Here is a 23,796-nt window from a genome sequence, read left to right as displayed (position 1 = left end):
TTTTTTGCTAGTTTCATTGGAAGTGGGTTCTAGCGCCCCTAGAGATGGATAGAATAAAGCTTGTGCGCTACCTTCGAGGTAAACCCCACATTCTTTAATACTGGCGCCTTTCAACAAAAAGTGCGAATGCGTAAATGTTTAGAGAGAACAACCATAAACATAGGAATTCTCATAAAATATCAGATTTTTCGGCATAGAGTTGAGTAAGCATCCTTTTACATTTAGAATAATTTGGTACCATCGACACATCGAGAGCCCCTAGAGGTCCGTAAATAGTCAAGAGACTAAAGCGTGTGTTTAATGAACGTAACTGGTAGTAGAGGCCTAAAACAGTATACGTGAATAATTATGTACATGGTAATAAATCAATATATAGATTCAACGTTTTCATGTTTCTCTAAGGTTCCAGGATTGCTTACTCGTCCCAGCCGTCCTTCCATCTTTTTTCCCAGAAATTACAGTCAAATTTAGGCTTTCTCAATTTCACATTGACCTTATTGTGAGCTTCACACATCCATTTGCCAAGCTCTTCCCTCGATTCAACCTGAGGAGCATTTTCTCTTATATACTTTTCAAAGTCCTTAGCACACCAGTTACAAGGATAAATATGCGAAAAAATATTCAAGAATTGTTTCATTTCACCTTTCTGTTGATCTGTAGGTTTGGCAGGATAATTTGCGGCGGCAGAATGAAGTAGCGTCCACGATGCTCGACCTAATTTCTCTACATCGGGAGGATCAATTTTTTGATACGTCCTCGAGCCAGGTATCAAATCTAAAGATGCACCAGTCACGGCTGCTGTGTTTCCTAGGGTTCCGTTAGATGAAAGGTTTTTTATACCCTTAGAAATCTTGCCAGTCACATATTGGAAATCAAGTAGGGTATTGCATGAGCGGCAACTAAAAAGGATTTGTTAATAAAATATTACACGCTTAAATTGAGAAAGTAGAATCTGAATTTTCTTGCACAATCTAACATACGGTTTCCCATCTTTGTCATATATTATTTTTCTTCCACTTAGTCCTTCTTGCGGTGGATTATCAGTCATTTTGTCGGTTACTGTCATAGGTCCCTGGTAACTATTAAATGTTGTGTATTTTTGTCTTCTTTACATCGCTTGCTTGCAGAGATCATTGAAGAATAATGCGGTCATATTACAAAGCGGCGAGAGAAAAATAATATAAAACATACCATGGTGTTGAAAATAAAAGAAGTTATGTACAGAAACATATTGCATATATAATAAGTGTAATCTAGCATATGTGATAAGATAAGATACACACTTTAAGGTATTCTTATTTCTTTTCATTTTTCTTTCCTTCAATTGTCTCCTCTAATCTAGAGGTTGAGATGACAATGTGTTCACAACATCCAGCCGTAATTTTTTTGTAAAATCCTTCGTTTTCAGTGGTCTTATCTTTAGAGAAGAAGTATCATTAATATCTATTGTACCATTATCGATTAGTTGCCTTTTCAGTTTTATATATTCTTTTGCTGCATCTAAGGCCGCTTCTCTACAAAGCTCCTTTAGGTCTGATCCCGAAAAACCTTTGGTATTCTCTGCAATCACTTGTAGATCGAAATCGTCCTCATCAAGAGCTGTATCTTTTAATAGAACACTCAATATTTTGTAACGTTGGTCAGAACCAGGCAACGAAACAAGAAATCTCTTTGGCAATCTCCTCAAAAATGCATCATCTATGTCATTTATCCGATTGGTAGCACCAATGATCATAACCCTTCCATTATTCAATAAACCATCCCATAGAGTCATAAACTCAGCTTTCAAAGTTGCAGTAACTTCATGATCTGTAGAAGAACGTTCTCTTAGAAACGAATCAATCTCGTCAATAAATACTATACAAGGTTGTAACTTGTTTGCTAATGAAAACATTGCATCGACTATTTTGTTGGATTCACCATACCATTTGTCCATAATAGATGACATTCTTATTGAAATAAAGTTAGCACCACTTTCTTTAGCCAAAGCTTTCGCCAACATAGTTTTACCACATCCTGGAGGCCCGTGTAACAAGACGCCACTGGGTGCTTGGAGCAAAGGACTATTAGAATACACTTCAGGCATCATTAACGGGTATATAACACTTTCATGTAAATCTGAAATAAGCGGGTCTAAACCACCAATATCTTGAAACGTAATATTTATCTCCTCAGGTGTGACGATAGATGACAGTATAGTCCTTTCATATGCATCCAATGTTACTTCTGCTAATCCCGGTGACCTTTTAACCAACTTTTCCCATTGTAGGGTCTGTTTGGCCTTTGATTCCTTTGATTTACCGGATAATGGTCCTGATTCGACATCATTAAGTAGGCGACTTATTAAATAATATAATGATATCCCAGTTCCGACTAAAACGGAAAGGTCAGTAACTGTTTTTAGATCAAATCTACGAGACATTAGGTACCTCTCCTGTTGAACGTTTATCCTTTCTTTGCTTTTACTCTTGCTTCTTCAAAAAACGTGTTAAAAATGCCGATGTGTAATATAGCTGTTTTTTGGGAAAGCAGAATAACATAACGATTTTTCGGTCTGTAACAATAAACGCACTTTCTCTAGTGTATCAAACAGTTTTTAGAAAGCAATAACCCGTTTAGAGGGTGTAACTACTTAATCTGGTTTATGGAAATTTTTTAATCCATAAGCCATACCAATTGTATTGTTAGAATATTTACTTCTTCCTATCTTGAAGATAGTAATCCAAAAAATACTCCGATACGGGGAGTCGAACCCCGGTCTCCACGGTGAAAGCGTGATGTGATAGCCGTTACACTATATCGGATAGTTTTTCATACTATTTTCTCTATCTCAGGATATCATAACTTAGTACGACAATATATCACTCTAAACGTTTATAAAACACATATGAAACAATCTTATAACGAAACGAACAGATTGAACAACATAAGGTAAAACTTTACCTCCCTTGGCTGAACTAATCAAATGTGTAATTACCTGAACAATTAGTTAGATCCGAGATTCCGCGATTTCACTATTTAGTATAAACCATATCTTATATAATATATAGGATAAGTAACATCCCGTGAATCAAGTTGATAAGTCGTTTTGAAAACAAGTTACTTCCCTGAGAAAATATTAGGATTTTCAAAACACCCTGGTATTACTCGAGCCCGTAATACAACAAGTTAACTTTCCATACTTTTCAGATATAATTTTATTACATAAAGGACTTTGTGTTGCAATAAGAACCGACTAAAGTATATCGACTAGTATTTATATTTGTTGGGATAATAAATGACTATCCTCTATTGACTAGTAACCAAGTTATTTTTATATCGTTAAATTGACGTATTATTCATTATAACTAAACAACTAGTGATCATATGAATTAATTTGACAAAATACTTCATTGACGTTTCGATATGGGGAACTATACGTGTCTATTTGATAATTTGAGCGTGGAGAAGTTGAAAATCATTTAGTTAAAGATTAACTTGACATTTATATTGAGAAATGGGTGAATTTTGAGATGATTGTTGGGATTCCATTGTTGATAAAGGCAATATTATTTGGTATATATAATATACTAGAAGTTCTCCTCGAGGATATAGGAATCCAATTAATGGAACTCGGAATTCTACATAATTCTGTATATGCATTGATTGTCATTTTATATGTTGTCAGTCATTATCCTATTACATTATCAATCCTTGCATTCCAGCTTTCACTTATTTCGATGACCGCTTCTCATAACTTATGTCATCTTCCAACACCGTATATGATAATGTGCTAGTAGTATGACCACTAGATGATAGACGATAGTTTATTTTCATTCCAACAAAGAATAAGTCGTTCCTTCTTAAATTATATAAGAAAGGTATATAAAACAAACGCTGATTGGTTATATTAAACCCAATGGTTCAGACATAATTCGGAGCATAGATGATAAAATTTTGGTGATAACTCATCTTCTTATATACTAAGTTCTGGTCAATTAATAGATCTTTATCTTACTACTGCAGTAAACTCTATTATTAGAATTTGCCTAATCCAATTTATACGAAGAGCGTCTAGTTGTAATCACTTATTCCAATTTATACGAATAAAGTGTATAGCTGTAATCACTTATTCCAACAATTGCCTTATTCAAAAATGAAATCCCAACAATTGCCTCAAAATTCACCTGTTTCTTACTTTTATATGTATCGAAACTTGTAAAATATTAATTTCTATCAGTCTACGTATCAGTTCATTATGCAATCTTGGTTTTCTTTTATGTCTCGTTGTTTCTCTTCCTTGAATGGCAGCAACCATTCTAAGTTTAGTATTATGCTTCTTCTTTATCAAGGATAAGTCGACTTCATGAGCGTTACAGTGAATATATTTGATAGTTCTGAGATATTTCAGGTATACCAGTTTTGTTCTCTGGTATCCTCCTTTGATTACGTAGGTGTTTCGGTCTATCAGCACATAATCACCTCGCTTCAAGTTTATTTCTCTTCGATCTAGATTACGCTTCTTTTGGCTTTTTTTTGTGACTCTTCGTCACATTTCTTGGATTTTAATTTGGGTGAATTTGAGTTTCTTAATCAACTCGACTATTGAAATGCTCATTGTATTTAAATCAGTACTAAAATATAGTTTTTATTAGTTCGCGGTGAAGTACATCTATCTCGAAAAGTGAGCAATTAATACCTAATTAAGCATGCTATCGCAACAATACTTTAGCATGAGTAATTCCTGTCCCAGCCATGGAAGTTTAGATGACAGTGCAGTCTCAGTGATATGTGTATCACCAGTATCAAACTTTCGGATCGACCATCTGTAGCCAGGTTGCTACTAGTAGGGAAGGTTATTCGATACCCGAACTCAATGTCAGCTCTTTTTATGCCGTGCCCGCAAACTAATGTATCTATCTGATGTTATAGCATTAAGGGACCCGTGGTATTCAAATGAATATCTGTAGAGGAGATTTTTTTAACGCCTGATGCGCTTATCGTTTATTAGTATGGAATATTAAGTGCCTGTTCCGAAAGCTCATTAAATACAATAAGAAACATAACTTTCCTTAAAACGCTTTGAGTCCCAACAAAAAGTCTTCCGTGATCTCGCTTCAGCGAAATTCTGGATTATAAACGAACTCATCAACACCTGATTATGTTTTCGATGTTGTTTCATCAGTTGGCAGTTCACATATATACTTACGCTTAGGAGAGAGGACATAAAGTATTTGGGTCCCATTTTTAATACCGTAATACTGATATCTAAAAAGCCACCAAATAGTCGGGGATTATAAAAGGTCCTTATTATTGACTGTATAGTTTATCTATGAAACATAAAAACAATCTTGATTCATTGATAATCTTGGCAATGCGAAAAATATGTAAAATTGTTCATAAAGTTTTCATTTTCTTTCAAGTTTGTTTGCAAAGTAGCTCCTCAAATTCTTCTATTCCTTCTTCTTTAAGGCGTTTCAGAGCGACTAAAAAAGTTTTGTACCAAGCTTCCCTATTGTATAACGTTTCCAACCCCCCTAGTCTAGTTATTTCAAAGCTTAATGCCGGTGCAAAATCGCATGATAACGGTTCATTTGAAGTCGCACTCACCCGAGTTTGCAATGATTAGTTTCCATCTTGATAAAATAAGAACACAGTTTACTATTCTATTAGATTTTCTGCTTTTATCTATACCATTGTGCAATTGTATTTTCCATATAGGCTATGGAATCTTTATGTCCGATGCTTGCTTTAATAATCGAAATCCAGGCCGTGTAACATGTATGATGGTATGAATAGAGGCGTTTGCTTACTATGAATGCCAATATAATATTTTGTATTGGCATTCATAGTACTAAAAACGGTGAGAAATACAAACATAGCAGTGTCTTTGTCATGGTTTTGATGATTCTGCTAATGCTGCGTGTCATCTGCCGGTTAATTTGATATAGAAGCGGTATTTGTTATCAGAGAAAACGTAGCTTTTTCACTATTTACGTCTAAAGGGTAGCTGTAAACGTGAGTTAATTGTTTTTCTTCATTATATTTTGGAGCATAAGTATAGTTACATTTTTAAGCAGAATTCAACTGTTGTGCTAAATTCAAGGTACCTTTTTGTGCTTGAGAAATGCGTGAAGTTGATATAATTGTTCAAATTCTATCTTTGATGAAGGCTGCGTTCTTGGATATATAAAACAGTAGAAGTTTTCCTCGAGGATTTCACACCCCGTATAATGGAATTAATAGCTCTATACATTTATTCTTACATCTCTTTTATCGTTGTTTTATGTCGTAAGTCATTCCTGTCAAGGAATTTGAGGACAGTTTCTCATCTTTTTTGTCATCTCTAGCACCGTATATGATAATAAAGTAATAGCATGATTGAATAGTTGACGATAGAGGATTTTTCTTTCAGCAGTGTCGTCCAATCTTCTTATATAATAGTAATCCTCATAGCATGAAAAATCGTTTCAACAAAACATTAGTATATCCATGATAATTCATTCTTGTCCCAAGGGCCGGTGCCATAGGGTATTTTTCTTTCAATCGTATTCGAATTTTTCATCAGAAAGAGAACTATCATTACTCCTTTATGATTATTAAATACACCCTGCAGTTTATCCATGCTTTCGCCGCATATAATCTGTCAGCCTTTGTGCTTAATCAAACAAACTACATGACTTTTCATTTATTAAATGCGTACCTGTGGGTATCATCAAGTCATTGCTCTTCGGGAAAAATAAAGAAGTAACAACATAGCTATATCATTTTTTCCTAGTAAAAAACAATTTAACCTTAAAAATCATAACAGGAACATTAAAAATACAATGGTCAATACGCATAAATTAGCTGACGATGTTCTTCAGCTATTAGATAACTGTATTGAAAAAAATTATAGGGTTTGTGTCGTCCTGGTCGGCTCTCCAGGCTCTGGTAAGTCAACTATTGCAGAAGAACTCTGTCAAATTATTAATGAAAAATATAACAGCTTTCTGTCGAAGCATCCACATATCATTCAAGTTATTGATCAACAGAAACCTATAGTTGACTTGGTAGGTTCTTTAAGAACGCTTCAGCCAAATAAAGTAGCTTATATGAGTGAACATCAGGGACTGTTAAGAGAACATGTTGAGGACGTCAATTTCTCACCAGTTAAGTACCCAGATCTTACACCAGATAAGAGAGAATGTACCACAGTAGTTGGGAGGGGGGGTAATGCAAATGCTATCAGAATTGCTGCAGTTAACAATCCAATAAATGTCAATCAATTGGCTCAGAATAGTATCAACATCGCGCAAATAGTTCCAATGGATGGATTTCATTTATCTCGGAAGTGTCTAGACTTATTTGAGGACCCAGAAACAGCTCATAAAAGAAGAGGTTCGCCTTCGACGTTTGATAGTAACAATTTCCTGCAACTGTGCAAAATTTTAGCTGAGACGTCCCTCTGTAAAGTTTCTTCTCATGATAAGTCCTACTCAACGTCCAATGTTTTTGGAAAGTTATCCAAAACTTTTAGTCAAGCCGTTCCCGATATCTTTATTCCAGGATTTAACCATGCTTTAAAGGACCCAACTCCGGACCAGTACTGCATTTCCAAGTTTACAAGGATTGTTATATTCGAGGGGCTTTATTTACTTTATGACCAAGAAAACTGGAAGGAAATATACCAAACATTAGCTAATACGGGAGCCCTTCTTGTTTACAAGATTGATATTGACTATGAGGTTACCGAGGAAAGGGTGGCCAAAAGGCATCTGCAGTCAGGCTTGGTGACGACCATTTCAGAAGGGCGGGAAAAGTTCCGCAGCAATGATTTATTGAATGGAAAGGATATAGACAGCCATTTGATTAAGCTTGATAATGTTGTCCATATTCGGAATGACTAGAAGTGAAGCAGAATTTTGTATGTATTTTTGTAATATCAAGTGTAATGTAAATAATGAAGGCGCGCAAGTAAGAACGGAACTTTTTATGAACTTTTTATGACCTTTTTATGGGTGTTATCTTCATCGAACCATACATAGAAAGTCACACATATTGATTTCGCAAGAAGTTCACGCCACATTTAAGGTATGAGTGACCAAATTAACGCTTTGTCATTGCAGCAGCAGCAGCAGCAGCAGCAGCAGCAGCAAGTCTATATGTCCCCTCAGGCAGAAAACTTGAATCACATGTACTTATTAGTCAACAAACTATTGCGGCAGTTGAGAGAAAATCAAGCAGAGAAGGCAAAAATACTAAAAAATGTTGACATACTATCTGGCAATTTAAGCAAGTATGAGTCACCGGAAGAACCTCATGATACAACGGATAATATTGCATTATTCAATAGATTTCTAGAGCAAAGAGGAAAGGACGCTATAACTGGGGAAGAAAGACTAAACGGTGATTTGGAAGATAACACAAAAGGTGAGGATATGTTAGAGGTGTTAAAGCGTCAAAATTTAAATCTCCGGAAAACTCTAGAGGAATACAAGCAGACAACCTCTGAATCCATGAGCTTATTGAGCTATTCCGAAGATTCACTAAACTTTGTGGTTGCCCAGTTAAGAAAAAACATTCTAATGCATCACAAAAATACAATTAAATTGATTAGGCAGAAATTTCAAGTAGAAACAATTCCTCTCGAGGATGAGGAATTCAAGAAGTATCTGGAAAACATTAATGATCTACAAAAACTAACAGATATATCTCATACTTACCGACTACTGCTGAGGTTACATGTAAAAGAGTGAAACATGAACTTTCAACACAAGCCAGATAATATGTTAAGTATATTTTAAAGCACATCTTAATTTAAAGCTCCCTTATAAAACATTGTATTTTTTCTGATATAAGTTTACAGAGTCAAGTATAAAAAGCAAGGTTTCGTGCAAAAAAAAACGAGTTATCAGTGTTGGCATAAGAACCAACCTTTTTGTCTATGGACTGGTACTCATATTAATAGTTATCATATACGGCGTAACAAGATGACGCAAATGATGAGAAATAGTCATCTAAATTAGTAAAAGCTGAAACGCAAGGATTGATAATTTAATAGGATCAATGAATAACAACATATAAAATGATGATAATAATGTTTATAGAATTGTGTAGAGTTGTAGATTCCCTTTCATGGATTCCTAAATTCCCGAGAACTTCTAGTATGTCTACATAGCTAATATTATTGCCTTATTAAAAAACGGAATCCCAGCAATTACAACAAACTCCACAAGTATCTCAGATGACGAACATTTTTGTACCTAATACCAATAATTTTGGGTAAATTAATACAAACATTCTTATGATGATACCAATTTAATTGGAGTAGAAAAATTCTAATAATAGAATTTCTACATTAGTAAGATAAAGGTCTATTAATTGACCAGAACTTAGTATATAAGAAGATGAGTTATCACCAAAATTTTATCATCTATGCTCCGAATTATGTCTGAACCATTGGGTTTAATATAACCAATCAGAGTGTGTTTTATTTACCTCTCTTATATAACTTAAGAAGGAACGACTTACCAAAAAACTAATTATCAATATTTACCTTATGTGCACATTCTGTATGTTTTGTTATAAGGTTGTTTCATATTTGTTTTTACATTTTCATACTGACTTATGCCATCCTTAGTTTATCTATTACCATTAATTGGTAGCGGATTTAGCTCAGTTGGGAGAGCGCCAGACTGAAGACAAAACTTCGGTCGAGTTATCTGGAGGTCCTGTGTTCGATCCACAGAATTCGCACTTTTTTGGGTGGGGTAGTATCTGCTTGTTGCCTTAATTTGTAAGTGTCATTTTTTATTGTTTAGATACGAAAAAATTGAAGAATTCAGGAAGATTAAATTTATGTATACGTCAAGGAGTAGGCATATATAACAGATTAGAAGAATAATAATCGGAAGAAAATATTCAGACGACTACATTGAAAGCCGAACGAGTCTTTTTCAGGCCCTTTTGGACAATTCTTTCAATTTCAGCGGGGTCAGAAGTGATACTAGTCAAGTTCTCGTATCCATCTTTAGTTACAAGAATATCATCTTCGATTCTAACACCACCAACGTACATGTATTTTTTCAACACATTCATGTCGACAAGTTCCAATCTTTCTGGGTGTTTTTCTAAGAATTCCTTGATCAAAAATTGATTGAAATAGCAACCTGGTTCATTGGTGACAACCATATTTTCTTTCAAAGTACGACGGATTCTTAGGTACTTAAACATTGGATCTGAATCATCATAGTTTGGATTACCACCAACATCGTGTACATCAAGCCCTAACATATGACCTAGTCCATGGGGATAAAAAGCGCAAGAAGCCCTTCTTTTAAATATTTCATCTTCAGAAAATTCTTTCTTGAAAATACCCATACTCAAAAAGTGTCTGATAAGAATCTTGTGCGTTAACGCATGTAAATCGTCCCATTTAGCACCAGGTTTGATCTGTTTCATTGCCTGATTCTGCATGTCAAGAACGGTTTCATAAACTTCACGATGTTCCACAGTGAACTTACCTGAAGTTGGGAAGCATCTAGTGATATCACTTGTATATTGTCTCCATTCTGCGCCTGCATCAATTAAGATGGAATGTTTACCTTTGATATCTTCGGAATTCTTGATGTAATGTAACGTACCACATGCAGGTCCCGAGCAACAAATGGGGTCATAACCCAAAGAACGTCCACCTTGGCGAGTGGCATGATATTCGAACTCAGCTTGCATTTGTAACTCGTTCAATTCGATGGGCAAAGCAGACATAACGGCCAAATGGCTATTATCTGAAATTTGACAAGCTTTTCTGATGCATTCAATTTCATGCCAGTCCTTGATTACTCGAGTTTCGTCCATAGCATAAAAGAAGTCAGGATTTGCAGGGATTAGTAATTCTTCAATGTTCTTGTTATGAACGTTGTCCAAATCGGTTGTAAAAATAGTAAAATCTTTCAACTCTTTAAACTTCGACTCCAATTCAGATATGTACAAGGCCTCATCGATGTCAAAAACTCTCATAGCCTCATCCAAACTCAAAGGCATACCGCTCCACATGACGTCCTCTTCATCGATATTTGGCAAAAACAACGTCAATTTATCTGTGCTACAGTTGAACAACAACATCGAACAAGGTATGTCAACACCTGACAAATAATAAAAATACCTATTTTGTCTAAATTCTCTAGTGGTGTCACAATATTTATTTCCTTCTAATTCTTCACCAGCAATAAAAAATGCTGTGAACCCCTCAGACAACCTTGAATTGCGCTCAAACAACAACTCTTTAACTCTCAAGTTATGTTCCTTTGCAGGGTATTTGTCCTTTCTTATCTTCAGTGGAACGTCATTCACGTTTGCCAGTTCACTCATTTCTTCCTCTTTTCCTTTACTGTAAGGATACTTGTCGTTGTATTCTGGTTGCAAAGTTCTAGTCTTTATTAGCCCTTCTCTACGTTTGAAGTACTTCACGAACCCAAAGAAAAATACCAGGGATACGAAAACAACAAGAGAGATAGGTTCAATGCACATTTCTTTGACAGCAGATAGGTTTATACCTGATATTTTAAAAGCCTTTCCTACAGGTCGATCTGGAAAAAAGATGACACAGGTTCTGAAGAATGGCCGTAGCGGAAAGTGTCAATTGTAAGTATCTCGCTCGCGAATAATAAGCAATGCCAAAGAGACAGAAAAAATCTTGATGAAAAAAAATGACGAAAAAGGAAAAATTGATACCATTTTAAGTTTTATTTTAGTAATTCATTGATTGCTGGGTGTTAGCTTAAAGTGCTGTTTTCAATGGAGGTCGATAACAAGAGAAAACATTCTGGAAGTGAGTTGGAGCAAGAGGTACTGAAAAAGATAAGGCCTCAGGAACCAAACTATGCCTATCTTGAGACGGTGGTAAGAGAAAAATTGGATTTCGATACAGAGAAAATCTGCTGTATTACGCTATCTCCTTTAAATGTATACTGTTGTTTAGTATGTGGACACTTTTATCAGGGAAGGCATGAAAAGAGCCCTGCTTTCATCCATTCCATTAATGAGAACCATCATGTCTTCTTAAATTTAACAAGTTTGAAGTTTTACATTTTACCGCAGAACATACAAATTTTACACGGAAATAAGGTACAATTATTGAACAGCATAAAGTTTGCCGTTTATCCTACTTATTGCCTAAAAGACTTAGAAAGCTTTCCGAAACACTGTTTTGACTTGAGCAATCGCGTGTATTTGAATGGATTTATAGGGTTTACCAATGCGGCAACTTACGCTTATGCGCATAGTGTATTGCTTGTAATATCACACATGGTTCCGTTACGTGATCATTTCCTGCTGAATCACTTTGACGGCCAAGGGGAATTTATCAAAAGGTTATCCATGTGTATTAAGAAAATATGGTCCCCGAAATTATTCAAACCTTATCTTACCGTTGACAATTTCGTAGCTTATTTGAAAGTTAAAGAAGGATTGAATTCAAATCTTATAGATCCGCGTTTCTTCCTTCTATGGTTATTCAATAAAATTTGCTTGAACTCGAAGCAGTTGAAATCAATATTAAACCAATCTTGTAAGGGCAAAGTAAAGATTGCGGAATTTGGAAAGGAACTTGAGAGAAGCATATCTGTTACAAGTAATGTCAAGATTAGACCCTTTTGGGTTTTGACTCTAGATTTACCAGAGTTTTCGCCCTTTGAAGATGGTAACAGCGTTGATAATCTTCCACAAATAAGGATTACTAAATTATTAACTAAGTTCACTAATTCAAAACCCACTTCCACCAACACTGTATTTGAATTAACACGGTTACCGCAATTCCTAATATTTCATTTCAATAGATTTGACTGTAGTAGTGAACATCCTGTAAAGAGTAGAAACCAAACCTTAGTGGAATTTTCCGGTGAACTTGAGATTCTGCATGTTAAGTATCGCTTAAAGGCAAACATTATCCATGTTGTCATCAAATCATCGTGTGCAGATGAGAAAACCGCAAATGGAGATGAAAGAAGTCATTGGGTTACTCAGCTGTATGACGAAAAAAGTGAAAAGTGGATCGAAGTAGATGGTATAAATACAACAGAAAGAGATGGAGAACTTTTATTTCTAAACGAAACGTTTATGCAAGTATGGGAAAAGCAAGACTGAAAAGTATATAAGAAAAAATTGCACTAAAACTATCAATACTCATTCATGTCACTAATTGGTAAGCATTATCGTTTTCGATGGGTTCTTTTTCTATTCCATTAACTCCTTCATTAGGTCCTTTTGGAAATAGATGGTATAGTATATAAATGTAGAGGCGCTTCTAGTTACTTAATGCATAATGACTTTTATAAATTTTACTTAATTGCCACTGAATTAACACCCGCCGTCAGCACAGAAACAATATTGTTTTCCAGCGTTTCGTCCGCAGTTTCAGAGAGATGTTTCTTTGGATCCTGTTTACCAACGTATCTTGTCTTGAGTTCTTCTTCGCTCAATTCCTTTTCCTCTTCTATTCTCTTCGAATACTGTTCAGCTATCTTAACCATACTCTTTGTAGCTGCCAAATTCGATTCTTCTTTTTCTTCGTAATCGTACATTTTAAGACCAGACTGCCATTGTTCTTTATGTAAGTTCATTAGCATCTTGGTTTCTTGAGTGGTCTTATGATAATCAATATTTAAAGAATAATAGTGCCTATTCAGACCGTGGATTAAGGCTTGAATATTAGCCTTGTTCAACAAACCTGTGTTGGAGGTTGTTTGTCTAGGTTCTAAATTATTTATCAATGCGCCTGTGTCAATTAACCTAAAGGCATCAATAACAACTTTCCCTTTCACAGATTGGATAGGGTCAACAACAACAGCAACAGCTCTGCTATTTAATTGCTCGAAGGATTTTTGGGTGTTAACATCCACAGAAGACAGCCAACATCCAAATCCGGGATGAGAATGATACCAGCCAACAACCATTTGGTCTCTTCCTGTTTGTTTCAACATATCCATCATTTTAGCTTGGAAAACATCGTCCACCGCCTCAACAGAAACACCAGTACCCGACTGGGGCATGGCGAACACATCCACAACATTCACGGTATAATCATCAACAAATTCACCTAACATTAACCCCATCACTTCCATAGGAACACCAGCTCTACCATGCTTCAACATCTTTAAAAGTGCAATTGAAGAAATATAAACGGTCTCCTTTGTATCATCACGACCGGTGTCGGCAGATCCCACCTTGCTATTCATCATCAATCTCTGTAGTCGTTCCATTGCGCTTGTATATTTCTACTTGAACTCCTCAACCTTGCTATTTCCAGCTCTTTGTTCTTTGTTAGATAGTTAGTAACCATCAATCGTTTCATAAGGTAAAAGGCTTTTCTTGTGAATTTGCCACCTTGGAGGTCCGAAATCATCAGCGACGTGCGCTTCAGTCAAACAGGGGGGGACACATACTAATTAGTTAAAAGCGATGTCAATGAAAGACGTCAGGATATCATTACTGCCAATAGATGTATATATATCCTTCAATTAACTATATAAGGATGAGTGGACACCAAATGAACATAGAATCGGGACAACAACAAACCGTGGGATCCCGAACGGTAAGTGTAGAAGAGGTACCTGCAGTTTTGCAGCTTCGAGCCACGCAAGAATCTCCAAGGACTCAAGAAGTAAGGTCCACGAGGCACAACGTAAGATGGGAAGAGAATGTAATTGATAATGAAAACATGAATAAAAAGAAGACCAAGATTTGTTGTATTTTTCATCCACAAGATGAGGTTGAAGAAGAGTGCAACCACCCGTCAGACCATAATGAATCTTCTTCTTCTTCTTCTTCTTCTTCGGAATCTGAGAATGAGAGGGATCTTGACTTCAACGAACGTAGACAAAGAAGACTGGAAAGACGCCATCGTAAACTCGAGAAAAAAAGAACTTATAGCCCCAATGCCTATGAATTCCAACCAGATTATTCTGAGTATAGGCGAAAGCAGCAAGAAAATAAAGGTTGAGACTTTGTGCAATGGAAAGAAAAAATTATTGGGGAAAAAATGATATAATAATATTTTCTTATTATCATTTTAACACTTTTATTTGGTATGCGCGCATACTGACAAATAGATATAAACAAAAATATACAATTTTTAGAAAAGAATCATAGAGAGACATCTATATTGATCAAAGTGCTGTATGTTTCCCTTGGCATTCTGTATTGAATCATACCAGCATAAATCATACACTGTCTCGCAACATTTTTTAAGGAATCGATTTGTTGACCTTTTGTGGACGTCTGATACTTGCTCTCGTTCAAGGTATGGACTATGTTTGATATACAGTTCAAAGTGATAATCAACAAATTAGGAACGTTTTTCACAATGTTGTCATCCAGACTAGAAAAATCTTGTGCCTTCTTTCTAGCAGATAGTTCATCTGTGAAAGGAAGCAGGTCCAATAACTCCATTTGCGATAATGTTTCCTTCCATTGTTTATTGAGATACAGCTCCCTGATACTAGAAATATTCAAAAGCGACATACAAATTTCTTTATTTTTAGTATGGATCTGTCTCGATATGCCACTGTTGTCAAAATAAATGGATGCCATTCTTCTTGCCAATAAGACAGGATTCGTCTCACTATTATCATCGCGTCCAAACAATGGTTGGTCTAAATCTGATGCACTGAGTGTATCACTTAACAGACTATTGACGAGAATGATAACGATATCATATTCCTCAGCGAGCTGATATAACAATATACTATCGTAGGTTCTTCCATCTTCATCTGCCCTTCTTGCTGCTTGTTCAGTAATTGTATGCAAAAATTCTCTTTCATCACGAACATGTAATAAAGGTTGTCTCTCTTCAATTACTCCCGGAATTCTGGCACCGTCACGTCCAACTTTACCTAGGAGTACAGTGAACTCCTTAGTTTCCAAAACTAATTCTCTTAGGGCCTCGTGGCATAATTCAATATCAGATGGACCTTCATTCAGTGTTATTAGAACCAAATATTCAACAGCAACTCTAGGATCGGAATATCTAAAGGATTTGGTGTAATTAGCTAGTATGTTTGCAAACCTAATGTCTCTCTTAGTCTTTTTCGCTAAACGTGTTGAATTGTCAATCTTGAATAGTTTCAAGCTTGCTAGCCCTATTGCCAAATGCACCGCATCTATTTCGCTAAACGTATATGTATAATCGATAGCCAAACCATAAAGTCCACTTAGCAAAAGTGTCTGTAAATAATAGTTTGAAAACCTAGATGGTCCATATGATATTATTATGTTTTGAAAATCTTCTAAGCAGTATCTTTCATAAACAGGATCATTATCTGTGTCTTTTTCCTTAATTAACATTAGATGCATCCACAACCAATCTTCAACGCTCAAGGTAACTGCAGGAATGTTTTTTCTACTTAAGTCACATCTTCCGATCAATTTATAGACAGCCAGGCGATAGGGATCGCCATCTAATGAACTTTTAATATGTTGGTTGTATTCAGTGTGAAGTTTGGTGGAAAATTCTACCGGTAGGCCATGGTCCTTCGAAGAGGAATATGCTTTAAAATAGGTCAAGAATGACTGTTCTACTTTTTTTATGTTAGCCTTGTTCTCTACTAGAACTTGCAATGCTTCTTTGATTAAGCCGGCCCTTAGAAGATAAAAAACCAAGGCCCATATTGGGACACCGTTGATAACAGTTAAGTTAGAAATTTTCCATGATTTGTCCGCTTTCTTCAACTTTGTATCAATGAAGGATTTAATTTTATTAGTATTGGTAGCCAATCCTTCGTTCATGTTCTTTTTATATAAATTGTCGGCATACTGTAAAAATTGCTGCTCAAGGTATTGTTTCCCGACCTCAACAATGTTAATATCCTTACTTTTCATCGATTCAAGAATCTTCCAGCTCTCTAGCAATTGAGCATTCCTTGAACCATTCGCAGAAGATAATATTGAGACGAACTCATTTGCTATATCAAAATTCCCATTCGCTTGTCTACTATTATTAAATTGAAATACAACTCTTGCATAATTCTCGAATTTCTCTCTGAGGATGTTATTTTCGTTGACATTTAGCCTCGATTCGTTGCTATTCAAAATGTTATTGCCTTTACTACCCCAACTTGGAAGTTTCGGGTCTAAAGAACTGATGGATTTTTTGTGGTCAAGGGTTTTCTTATCATGTATAAGAATACCAAAGTTTTTCATAACTTCATTTTTGTGCTGAGACCAGTCGAGACTCAAGTTATGATTGATAAAATTGTCAAAATCTTTTGTAGCACCATTCAGAAGCTGTTCAATAGACATCAAAATGTTTTCTTCCTTCTTAGTTCTTAAATAAAAATCCAATTCCTCACTCTCAATTATTTTAGGTGGGTTTGGTTCCAAAAATTGGTTTGTCTGTAAGTCCTTGATAAAAGAATCAATATCTTCAAAAGTTAAGCCGCTGTTGGCTAGTAGATAATGAGCTTTAGTATAGTCATTGTTAACTTTACTTTTACTTCTCAACTGAAAAACACGTCTTCTCAACTCATTAATACTCACCTGGATTGAACCCAATTCGGAAGATGCAGATGGAAGATTATCGCATGACTCTAAAAGATCATTCAACTTTTTGTTGACACCTTTTGAAGTACCAGAATGCACCTGATTCCCACGTAACGTTTCTAACATATTAAATTTTCACCTTACTTCCCTTTCTCTTTAGCAATATTGTTTAAATATTTCGTTTTGGTGAATCAAAAGCATTTTAATTTTTCAAGAAAAAGACTTCAATTTCAAGATATAAAAAAAATTGTGTGGTTTACTGTTACCCGGTAATAAACATATATCCAGAAGCGATAAAATAGTACTATTAGCTATTATGTGATATTGATAGCTCTATAAAGGAAACTCTTCACAGTTTTGCCTTCAGTGTATTACATATAATTTACAGTAGGCTTATCTATGCTTCCTCTGGTCAATCAAAATTATTAAGCAAATGAAACCCTTTTCACCTTCTTTTCTTTAGGATCACTTTCACTGGCTTTTACTTCACTTTTCAACATATCACGTTTATTTTTTCTACGTATAGTTCTTGCAACAGAAGACTTTTTTTTGATCTCGTCCTTTTTCTCTTCCAACTTATCTTGTTTAAGCGCTTCCTTCCTTTCGATTTCCTTTCTTTTCAATTCTCGTATTTCTTCCAATCTTCTGGCTTTCTCAAGCTTGCTCTCAGCTATGTCATCGTACTTGTCACCAATGGTTTTTATTAAACGGTTTAAAGTCAAAGTATCATCATCGTCAATGAATTTCTTACCTTTCTTACCCCTCCTTATCTTAACACCTGGAACAATGGCCCTATTAAGTGTTGGAATATCTAACTCCTTCTCAGAATATTTCCCCTTCTTGTCTTTTTTAGCACCATAAAGTCTAGCTAAAGACTGTTCTTTTTTAACCTTTGTTTTGGAAGGTTTACGCCGAGTTGACTTCTCGGTAAGTTGAGGAACATTAGCTAACTGGTTTCTAGCTTGCGAATCTTGAAACACTTCAGGAGCAACCTCTCTTCTCAAAGTTTGTCTATTGGAAGGTTTTTTTGGTGCCATTTCCTTTTAATTTTATACTACTATGAAACTTTATACTTATTACTTCACTTTACCAACGTGTTCTACCACATAGTTTCTATTATTGATGTTCTCTTTTTAGTTTGAAAATTCTTCACCTCATCGCCGCTATTTCAGGGCATCAGAAAAATGAATGAAAAATATTAAGAAAAATCAGCATAGGAGGAAAACGAGGCCGAATTCTGAAGTCAACACTACCAACTCTTTGCTGAAAGAAATAACAAGTTTTACAATCGAAACCCACATTTTCTTCCAATTTTTTTAAATGAATATAGAATCGTTATCCTTTTTGTGTAGTTTAATTAGTAAAACAGTACAAACTTTACTCTTTCAATGCAAGATGAAAAAGTTCAATGAATTTCAAGAAATCATCTTTGGTTGACTTCACATCAGTTTGTGGAAATATGCGGTCTCTAGTATCATAATAAATCTTTTAATCAAATAAAAAACTAACCATTAATCCTTATAATATGTATTCTTTTCCTACTAGAAATCAATTTTCTCCTTTCGGAAATCAAGAACTACGGTTTTATTTTTTATTTTTGTTTTTTAAAACTATAACTTTAGATATTATATTTAATTATTAAAACAATTTATTAAAATACATGCACGTGATTTTTAAGTATTGATCTTAGGGTCTATATTATAATATACATTATGTATCATTATTATTTACTTTTTTTATCCTTTCTTTTAAAATACTTGGCATTAACAACTTCTACGGATTCCATCACACTTCTTTCCTTCAGTTTCAAATAATTTCCTACTATCTTACCCTTCCCATCACCCAAGTTAATGACTGTCTTTGAGAGCTTACTAGAATCAGCTGTGGGCAAAACATCCTTAAAAATGTTGCACACTGTGGCCTTTAGTTCGTAATGTAATGTCAACGCTTCAGTTGCTGTGGTAAATTTTATTGCCTTATAGTCATCCACAGCAGGCTCTTGCCATTTCATTTGAGGAAATTTACAATCGTATAATAATAATGGGATATCATCTGCCATGTCATAAACAGGTCTTCGAGGTGTTCTTTCAATATCAAGCAGGTGCAAGACAACTTCAGGTTCTTCGAGCGCTTGACCAACTAAAAAAAGAACAGCCATCATGCAACGAACCTGGTGCCACAGAAATGCTGAACCAATTAGATCGAAACAGTAGAAAGTTCCAGAAAGGGGAAGAATCTTTGAGCTTATTATTGTCCGTTTAAAGTTGGTGATTTGTTTTGAACCATCAAGTTTACAAAAATTTCTGAAGTCTTTCTCTCCAAGAAAATATGATGCCGCTTTGGACATTTTATCAATGTCAAGGTTCTCTCCTTTGAAAACATACTTATAGTGTCGGTGAACACAACTGAATCTTGCATCAAAATTCGGTGGAGGTCTGAGGCAGACAGCCGATATACGAATATCGTCGGGCAGTAGCTGATTCAAGACATGAACATAAGGTATTTCCTTGCAATCGTTGGCTGGGTCAAGCTGTTCTTCATCTGTCAAGTTTGAACGAACTTTTAGCGAAATAACTTGGCTCATCGCACTCACACCTTTATCTGTTCTACCACATCTGCTGAAATTATAGTCTTGTAAAACCATCGATGGAACAAGCTTACACTTATTCATAGCCTCCAAAATGGTACCCTCTACTGTAGGTAAAGGCGTATATTCTTTTTGTATAGCTAACCCATTGTAATTCCAGCCCAAATAGGCGAATCTCAAAGCGATGAATCTAGTATTATGTTTAGAAAAGTCGAACTTCTTTAAAGGCTTTTTCGTCTTGTTTTTAATTATCTGTTCTTGCGACAGCTTACGTTTCTTGCTATCTTCGACGTGACGGGATTTATTAGTGTCTTGATTGTTTGCATTTTCTAGCTCAGTGATCCTTCGTATTAGTTGTTCTTTGGACCAGTTTACATAACTTGAGTTCTTATTGTTACCAATGATATTAGTACCTGTTGAAACCGCTTTCATTTTCGTAACTATTCTCCTAATGAAATCACTCATTCAAGGAATATGATGACTACTACAGGGAAATGAAGGTTAAATATACGACTTTTCAAGATAGAAACCTAAATAAATTCTAACTCTGAGCCGGCTTTCGCCTCAAAAATTTTCCACTGAGAGAAAAGTAAAGTTTTCAGGATGAGCTCATCAATTTAAAATTTAGCAAAAACAAACAGAACTAAAGAACTACCCACAATATTGGATGCAATGTCAAAATCATTAGAATGGGATAATCTCGATTTTTCTCTACTTCCTTGGATAAGAACAGGGCTGGATGTCATGGGTTTTGAAACAATGACCCCAGTTCAAGCATCGACAATTCCTATGCTTGCTGGCAACAAAGATGTGGTCGTAGATTCTGTAACAGGCTCAGGTAAGACTGCAGCCTTCGTCATACCTATACTAGAAAAAATTGTAAAGGAGGAAGCGAACTCATCCAAATTCAAGAAGGCACAATTTCATTCCTTAATTGTTGCTCCAACAAGAGAATTATCACGCCAAATAGAGTCTGTTGTTTTATCATTCCTGGAGCACTATCCTTCCGACTTGTTCCCTATCAGATGTCAACTATTGATTGGTACCAATGAAGCTACAGTTAGAGACGATGTGAGTGATTTTCTGCGGAATAGACCTCAGATTTTAATTGGAACACCTGGTAGAGTTTTAGACTTTTTGCAAATGCCGGCAGTGAAGACTTCAGCATGTAGTATGGTGGTTCTGGATGAAGCAGATAGGTTATTGGATGTGAGTTTCATTAAAGATATCGAAAGGATTCTAAGGCTATTGCCAAAGCAAAGGAGAACAGGCCTATTTTCCGCAACTATGCGTAGCGCAGGTTCAGATATATTTAAGACGGGACTTAGGAATCCTGTCAGGATTACAGTGAATTCAAAGAATCAGGCACCTTCCTCTCTGAAAATGAATTACTGCGTCGTGAATCCTGTGGAAAAACTGCAACTCTTGGTTAGCATTTTGAATAACTATAAGTTCAAGAAAAGTATTGTATATTTTCCAACGTGTGTATCAGTTTCTTATTTCTACTCATTTGTCCAACATTTAGCAAAGAGAAAAACTCTGATCAATGAAGTAGAAGTGTTCTCCTTGCACGGAAAACTTCAAACGTCAGCAAGAACAAAGACTTTAGCAGCATTCACTAATTCGCTAAGTAACTCTGTTTTATTCACTACGGATGTAGCTGCTAGAGGTATTGATATACCCCAAGTGGACCTGGTCATTCAGCTTGATCCTCCTACCAATTCTGACATGTTCATGCATAGATGTGGTAGAACTGGTAGAGCGAACAGGGTGGGTAAAGCTATCACGTTTCTTAACAGAGGCAGAGAAGAGGACTTCGTTCCTTTTATGCAAGTCAAAAATGTGGAATTAGAAGAAGTTGATTTGAAAATAAAGGGAATCACGGCAAACTTTTACGAGGACTTTAAAGATTGGATACTTGAAGATAGGGATAGATTTGACAAAGGTGTTAAAGCATATGTTGCCTTCATTAAATATTATTCAAATCATTCCGCAAGTTCAATTTTCAGACTTCAGTCGTTAGATTATGTTGGCATTGCAAAAATGTATGGTCTTTTCCGGCTTCCTCGAATGCCTGAAATAACAAGGTACTTAAACACTGAAAATGAGGAAGGGATTTTCCCTGGAAATTGGCTGGTAGATCCTCCAGTTGACATGGATGCATACAGATATAAGGATAAAAAACGTGAAAAGGAGAGACAAGAATCATTGAAAAATATAAACCTAATAAATGACAAAAAGAAGCTAAAAAGTGAATTGAAGAAGAAAAATATAGCTTGGTCAGATAAAACATCGACGAAAGAACGAAAGCTCGAAAGAAAGGAAAAAATGAGTTTGAAAAGGAAGGCCATAGAGGAAGAATTGAAAGCAGAAGAACTTAATGAAAATGATGAGGAAGAGCACATTCAGGACGATTGGAAAGAAATTGTTTTACAGAATAAGCGGAAAAAGGTCTCCAGTACCGCCATCCAAGGCAGTTTTGACGACCTATAATCTTGCATGAAAAAGAAAAATAATAATTCGTAGAACTACCTAGCATATTGTTAAACTGATGTTGTTGTTTTTATGACATCATAGAGAGTGAAAAATTAATCTATTTTCTATGTATGTTTAACTTAAGATACTTCAAGACTTTCATGAGCTTTTATTATACTATTCAAGAGAGGTATATAGAACATACGCGACTTTCTCCCCGAATATATGAGAATCCACTTAGGGGAGTCGATAATTCTACATAATGAGATATTTTGTCTTCTTTTGTTTTATAGGTAATCGTTCATAATTCTGTTACATTATCAATCTTTTCGTTTCAACTTACACTAAACTCGATGACAGTTTCTCAATCTTTATGCCATCTGTTGATAATTAGTGATTTAGTAAGTTTTATAATTAAGGATAAGTCGCTCTTTCTTAATTTATATAAGAGAGGCATATAAAACACACACACGCTGGTTGGTTGTATTAAACCCAATGGTTCAGATATAACTCGGAACATTGATGATAGGCTTTTGGCTATGGCTTATCTTCTTATATACTAAGATCTGGTCAATTAATGGATCTTTATCTCATTACTGCAGTAAATTCCATTATTAGAATTTGCCTACTCCAATAAAATTGGTATCATCATAAGAATGTTTGTATTCATTTACCTAACATTGTTAGTATCATGTTAAAGAATGTCCGTCATCACCTACCCTAATTTAAATGAAGAAAAGTATAGTTGTAATTGAGAGCTTGGTGAATTTTGAGATGATTGTTGGGATTCCATTGTTGATAAAGGCAATATTATTTGGTATATAGAATATACTAGAAGTTCTCCTCGGGGATTTAGGAATCCATAAAAGGGAATCTGCAATTCTACATAATTCTGTATATGCTTTGATTGTCATTTTATATGTTGTCAGTCATTATCCTATTACATTATCAATCCTTGCATTCCAGCTTTCACTTATTTCGATGACCGCTTCTCGCAACTTATGTCATCTTCTAACACCGTATATGATAATATACTAGTAATATGACTACTAGTTGATAGACGATAGTTGATTTTCATTCAAACAGTAGTCACTTATTTCAACAAGTAATGCGAATACTGGTTCATTTTGACAATAGTTAGATCATATCATAGTACTAGTAACTTGTTTTTCTGCATGAAAGTTGTGAGCATCAATAATTTGTAGAATAAAAGCCTTTACAAAAAATTAAAATGTCAT

The 23,796-nt window shown here is 35.3% G+C and overlaps 12 protein-coding genes and 2 non-coding genes across 14 annotated transcripts; 6 read left to right on the top strand and 8 right to left on the bottom strand.

Moving 5' to 3' along the window:
- Nucleotides 1-415: 415 nt before the first annotated feature.
- ERV1 (flavin-linked sulfhydryl oxidase) lies at nt 416-1,048 on the bottom strand (the record flags this gene model as incomplete). Its single annotated transcript, XM_056222116.1, has 2 exons — nt 416-899; nt 981-1,048. 2 exons carry the CDS (start codon nt 1,046-1,048, stop codon nt 416-418), a joined length of 552 nt encoding a protein of 183 aa, XP_056081840.1.
- A 285-nt stretch (nt 1,049-1,333) lies between these two features.
- MSP1 (protein-degrading AAA family ATPase MSP1) lies at nt 1,334-2,422 on the bottom strand (the record flags this gene model as incomplete). The annotated part of the gene is made up of 1 exon (XM_056222115.1): nt 1,334-2,422. The coding sequence occupies one exon, from the start codon at nt 2,420-2,422 to the stop codon at nt 1,334-1,336; it is 1,089 nt and encodes a 362-aa protein (XP_056081839.1).
- A 310-nt stretch (nt 2,423-2,732) lies between these two features.
- Nucleotides 2,733-2,804, bottom strand: Smki_6.trna4E. Its single transcript has one exon. It is a non-coding gene; the product is annotated as a tRNA-Glu (tRNA).
- A 4,002-nt stretch (nt 2,805-6,806) lies between these two features.
- YFH7 (Yfh7p) lies at nt 6,807-7,868 on the top strand (the record flags this gene model as incomplete). The annotated part of the gene is made up of 1 exon (XM_056222114.1): nt 6,807-7,868. One exon carries the CDS (start codon nt 6,807-6,809, stop codon nt 7,866-7,868), a length of 1,062 nt encoding a protein of 353 aa, XP_056081838.1.
- Nucleotides 7,869-8,054: 186 nt separating this feature from the next.
- Nucleotides 8,055-8,717, top strand: FAR7 (Far7p; the record flags this gene model as incomplete). Its single annotated transcript, XM_056222113.1, has 1 exon — nt 8,055-8,717. The coding sequence occupies one exon, from the start codon at nt 8,055-8,057 to the stop codon at nt 8,715-8,717; it is 663 nt and encodes a 220-aa protein (XP_056081837.1).
- A 908-nt stretch (nt 8,718-9,625) lies between these two features.
- Smki_6.trna3F lies at nt 9,626-9,717 on the top strand. The gene is given in 2 exon segments: nt 9,626-9,662; nt 9,682-9,717. It is a non-coding gene; the product is annotated as a tRNA-Phe (tRNA).
- Nucleotides 9,718-9,882: 165 nt separating this feature from the next.
- SMKI06G0670 (putative Xaa-Pro dipeptidase) lies at nt 9,883-11,490 on the bottom strand (the record flags this gene model as incomplete). Its single annotated transcript, XM_056222112.1, has 1 exon — nt 9,883-11,490. The coding sequence occupies one exon, from the start codon at nt 11,488-11,490 to the stop codon at nt 9,883-9,885; it is 1,608 nt and encodes a 535-aa protein (XP_056081836.1).
- Nucleotides 11,491-11,757: 267 nt separating this feature from the next.
- On the top strand, nt 11,758-13,104 carry SAD1 (mRNA splicing protein SAD1; the record flags this gene model as incomplete). The annotated part of the gene is made up of 1 exon (XM_056222111.1): nt 11,758-13,104. One exon carries the CDS (start codon nt 11,758-11,760, stop codon nt 13,102-13,104), a length of 1,347 nt encoding a protein of 448 aa, XP_056081835.1.
- Nucleotides 13,105-13,298: 194 nt separating this feature from the next.
- On the bottom strand, nt 13,299-14,219 carry RPN11 (proteasome regulatory particle lid subunit RPN11; the record flags this gene model as incomplete). The annotated part of the gene is made up of 1 exon (XM_056222110.1): nt 13,299-14,219. One exon carries the CDS (start codon nt 14,217-14,219, stop codon nt 13,299-13,301), a length of 921 nt encoding a protein of 306 aa, XP_056081834.1.
- Nucleotides 14,220-14,491: 272 nt separating this feature from the next.
- On the top strand, nt 14,492-14,959 carry YPI1 (type 1 protein phosphatase-activating protein YPI1; the record flags this gene model as incomplete). The annotated part of the gene is made up of 1 exon (XM_056222109.1): nt 14,492-14,959. One exon carries the CDS (start codon nt 14,492-14,494, stop codon nt 14,957-14,959), a length of 468 nt encoding a protein of 155 aa, XP_056081833.1.
- Nucleotides 14,960-15,102: 143 nt separating this feature from the next.
- NIC96 (linker nucleoporin NIC96) lies at nt 15,103-17,622 on the bottom strand (the record flags this gene model as incomplete). Its single annotated transcript, XM_056222107.1, has 1 exon — nt 15,103-17,622. One exon carries the CDS (start codon nt 17,620-17,622, stop codon nt 15,103-15,105), a length of 2,520 nt encoding a protein of 839 aa, XP_056081832.1.
- A 299-nt stretch (nt 17,623-17,921) lies between these two features.
- LOC1 (Loc1p) lies at nt 17,922-18,533 on the bottom strand (the record flags this gene model as incomplete). The annotated part of the gene is made up of 1 exon (XM_056222106.1): nt 17,922-18,533. The coding sequence occupies one exon, from the start codon at nt 18,531-18,533 to the stop codon at nt 17,922-17,924; it is 612 nt and encodes a 203-aa protein (XP_056081831.1).
- A 686-nt stretch (nt 18,534-19,219) lies between these two features.
- DEG1 (pseudouridine synthase DEG1) lies at nt 19,220-20,548 on the bottom strand (the record flags this gene model as incomplete). Its single annotated transcript, XM_056222105.1, has 1 exon — nt 19,220-20,548. One exon carries the CDS (start codon nt 20,546-20,548, stop codon nt 19,220-19,222), a length of 1,329 nt encoding a protein of 442 aa, XP_056081830.1.
- Nucleotides 20,549-20,755: 207 nt separating this feature from the next.
- On the top strand, nt 20,756-22,576 carry SPB4 (ATP-dependent RNA helicase SPB4; the record flags this gene model as incomplete). The annotated part of the gene is made up of 1 exon (XM_056222104.1): nt 20,756-22,576. The coding sequence occupies one exon, from the start codon at nt 20,756-20,758 to the stop codon at nt 22,574-22,576; it is 1,821 nt and encodes a 606-aa protein (XP_056081829.1).
- Between the last annotated feature and the right edge of the window lie 1,220 nt (nt 22,577-23,796).

This window comes from Saccharomyces mikatae, assembly GCF_947241705.1.
Source record: "Saccharomyces mikatae IFO 1815 strain IFO1815 genome assembly, chromosome: 6".
In the NCBI taxonomy this organism is placed as follows: domain Eukaryota; kingdom Fungi; phylum Ascomycota; class Saccharomycetes; order Saccharomycetales; family Saccharomycetaceae; genus Saccharomyces; species Saccharomyces mikatae.
Note: the sequence above shows the minus strand (reverse complement) of the source record. Positions and strands in the feature narration are given on the sequence as shown.